At 44.4% G+C, this 3,115-nt stretch overlaps 1 protein-coding gene across 1 annotated transcript in view; it reads right to left on the reverse strand.

The window, feature by feature from the left end:
• gramd4a (GRAM domain containing 4a) overlaps positions 1-3,115 on the reverse strand; it is a 45,122-nt gene that overhangs the window by 37,817 nt on the left and 4,190 nt on the right. The window contains exon 2 of the mRNA XM_035680957.1: positions 9-210. Within this exon, the coding sequence (XP_035536850.1) occupies positions 9-210 (202 nt within the window). The remainder of the gene's footprint in view (positions 1-8; positions 211-3,115) is intronic.

Below are 3,115 nucleotides of genomic sequence, written 5' to 3' on the forward strand. Positions count from 1 at the left end.
GCACTCACAGGGTCTTCTGTGTCCCGCAGTGCTGCTCTGGGCTTCAGCTGCATTTCGTCGCTACATTCATTGTCAGAGGCGGGCGGCGACTCGGCCAGGTCCGGGAAGTCGTCCCTCGTCCTGGGGCCTCGGAAGCGGATCTTGTCCAAGCGCTTTAGCATGGTCAACACCGCGCACCTGGGCTTTACCTTAACATGGCGGACGGCAACCCTATAGGGACAGAAAACACATTGTCGGTATGGCTGTGTGTAAACGGCTTTCTTTTGATGACCTTATTAAAACCCAACATTAGGGCTGACACCTTCTGGTCAGTAGGCTGGTCAGACAATCACTGGTGTTACTTTCATAAAGAGAAGAGCAGTTTTTAATCCATTATTTCAGGGGCACGAGGGATAAATGCAGACCGGATGTATTAGGCAATATGATGTGATAGGCAACACTGTAAATTGTAAAATAAGGTAGATTATCTACCTTGATAATATTGAAATATATTTTAGTCTTTAACAAATGTGGTTCTTTTTTAATAATTGTATGGTTGGACGATAAGACCTGTAAGTCAGGAAGTCAAAACTCACCTCTTCCACTGGCCAGCCTGGAGACTGCAGGGTTTAACATTGACTCAGCTGTAAAGTAACTCACTCGGTGTCAAATAACCAGCACAAATCTCTCCATCACCAGCCTCAGAGGACAGAGGAGAAGATTTTCTTAGGACTAGTTTGAACAAATGGCGTAGGGTTTCTAACTCGTTCGAACTTGATTTTCTGGAAAAGTGACAGCCCTGAGCTACACCCATTTGAATCCCCTATTCTGCTCACTGTAAATTTCCCCCACGGGGACATATAACATAACACATGCCAACCTTAAACACTGACAAGGTTAGAGAGTCAACAGCACTGAAGGCGAGTGTTTGCTCTCTCTTTGGGCCTACACAGGAAGATGGAATCAGTAACACCGTTAGAGCCTCAGCAACCACATCCTTTAGTCCTCTGGCGAAGAGTTGACAGCAGTGGATCTGCTGACCCCATTTATTGATCTAATCTCATCGTGGGGGACAGTGGCAGTGGGAGGTTGTGAAAGGCTTAATGGCTGTGTTTTGGTATCAAGGGCCGAGATGTAATGGTGACAGATAAAACAGGGGGGCTGGATGTGTCCTCACACAGTCACAGGCGTGAAGCTACAGCAGCGTCTCCTCTGCATTCAACAGAAACAAAACACACACAGGATTAATGACCTCATTCATGTTCACCAAAAGTAAGCCAATATAAGGCAACTAAAGTGCAACAGATCATGATTAGCATCGGTTCTAAACCACAACAGGTGCTAAAGTGTTACTGGCAAAGCATCTGCAAGCAAAGTGACTTTGCTGCTTCAGTCCACAATGTGCCCAGCGTTTAAACTGACTGCAGCCACCACCTCCATCAAGTCCTTTGAATGAGACACGCTGACTGAATGACACAGGGAGGATCTCTGTAGTACCACTCTACCAGGAGGTCATTCCTGATTAGACCGAATGCACTGGGTCAAAATATTGTCACACCAACCCGTCACTCCTTCCAGCTGCACAGAACGTGTGGTCAACATGACGCTGGTGCTTTCTGACTGCTGTGACTTCTCATTTGGGATAAAGTGTAGTTCTTGGTGATGTAATCCTCAGAGATCACTTAATCTGCTTGACTGGGTGATCAGCTGTCACACTGCGGGGATGGTTATCGGACTGATGAGCTGTCTGAATGTTGTTTGAAGAATGACTGGCTAACTAACACGCTGTCTTGCTTGTTGACTTAGCGCTAGTCTAATTTGCTTACTCACTCCATTTCTAGAAACTCCCAGCTGTCTCAATGCGTGGTCCTACCTGCTTGGTTTTCTCAATGGGTGTTCCAACAGGACAATGACCCAAATGAAACATCACAAGTGGTTTTGGGATGTCTTAATCAAGATAAAGTCAAGCCTGAATCCCACTGACAGTATGTGCACAGCCCTGAAACGTCCACGCAAGAAAACCAAGAAGAGATCCAAACAGGAGTCTTCCAGGTCGTTGACGGATACTGAAAGTGGCTGATTCAATAGACGGGAAACCCAATACTAGCTGTGCTGAGTGTATTCTTTACAGATTACATTTGTAGATCTCTTAAGATACACAATGACTTAATGACTACTTAAAGAAACCCCATTTGTGAATGCTTTTCTTGTGAAAAAGGAAGCATGTTTTCCATATATGAATATAATTATATCATTTGTCATGTGTATGTAAACCTTTGGCTGGAACTGTATTTTGATATGATATATAGACACATTGTACACATTATTCTGACTGTTAGGTAATGCTCTTACCAGGAGAATATCAATGAACACATGCACGAATAACAATGTTAAGGAGAAACACACACTGACGTATATTTCACATTCTGTTTTGCCACGTGGGAGGACATCAATAATGAAAAAAATAAACATATAAATAAATAATGGCGCTGGCTGGCAGTGGTAACTGTTCACTCTTATTATTAACTGGACAGTGCATCACATTATCTGTGCAAATACTAAATCCAAGGTGTCCAAAGATTAGAGAGCTGCTGACAGATGATCCATCTGTGCTGCAGACCGACATCGCTTCATACGACGCCTGAAAGGCAAGGACGTCTCACTTTATCTACAATCTGTTGACTCACTTCTGCTTTCTCCGCATCATTTCCTCGCCCCTCACGTCTTTAGTGGCAGGGACTAAAACAGAGACGTGCCCAGAGACAAGCAGACAGACAGACGGGCTTTATAGCAGCGGACCATTTCTGTCCATTAACTTATATTTAAGAAACACTTACGTAGGAAACCCACCTACATGGGCACAGACACGTGGAAAACAGAGGTGACGGGTGATCTTTCCTCACCTAGGGGTGAGTGGAAACTAAAGAAACTTGGTGAGTGGCAGCTTATTAAACACTTCCCTCCCTCGTCCAGACACCGGTCACAATGAAATGTGTTCTCACAATAAGCACCTGATTCCACACACAGCTCACTGAGTCTCCGCTCAGCTCCAACTACAAACACTTACAACAAAATCAAGCCTTAACAATAGTGGCTAATGAAAGCATCACATTCAAACTGACCAGACTTTCAGTGA

The sequence above is a fragment of the Morone saxatilis genome, unplaced genomic scaffold (assembly GCF_004916995.1).
Source record: "Morone saxatilis isolate NCDOM2014 unplaced genomic scaffold, NCSU_SB_2.0 Contig10, whole genome shotgun sequence".
NCBI classification, from domain to species: domain Eukaryota; kingdom Metazoa; phylum Chordata; class Actinopteri; family Moronidae; genus Morone; species Morone saxatilis.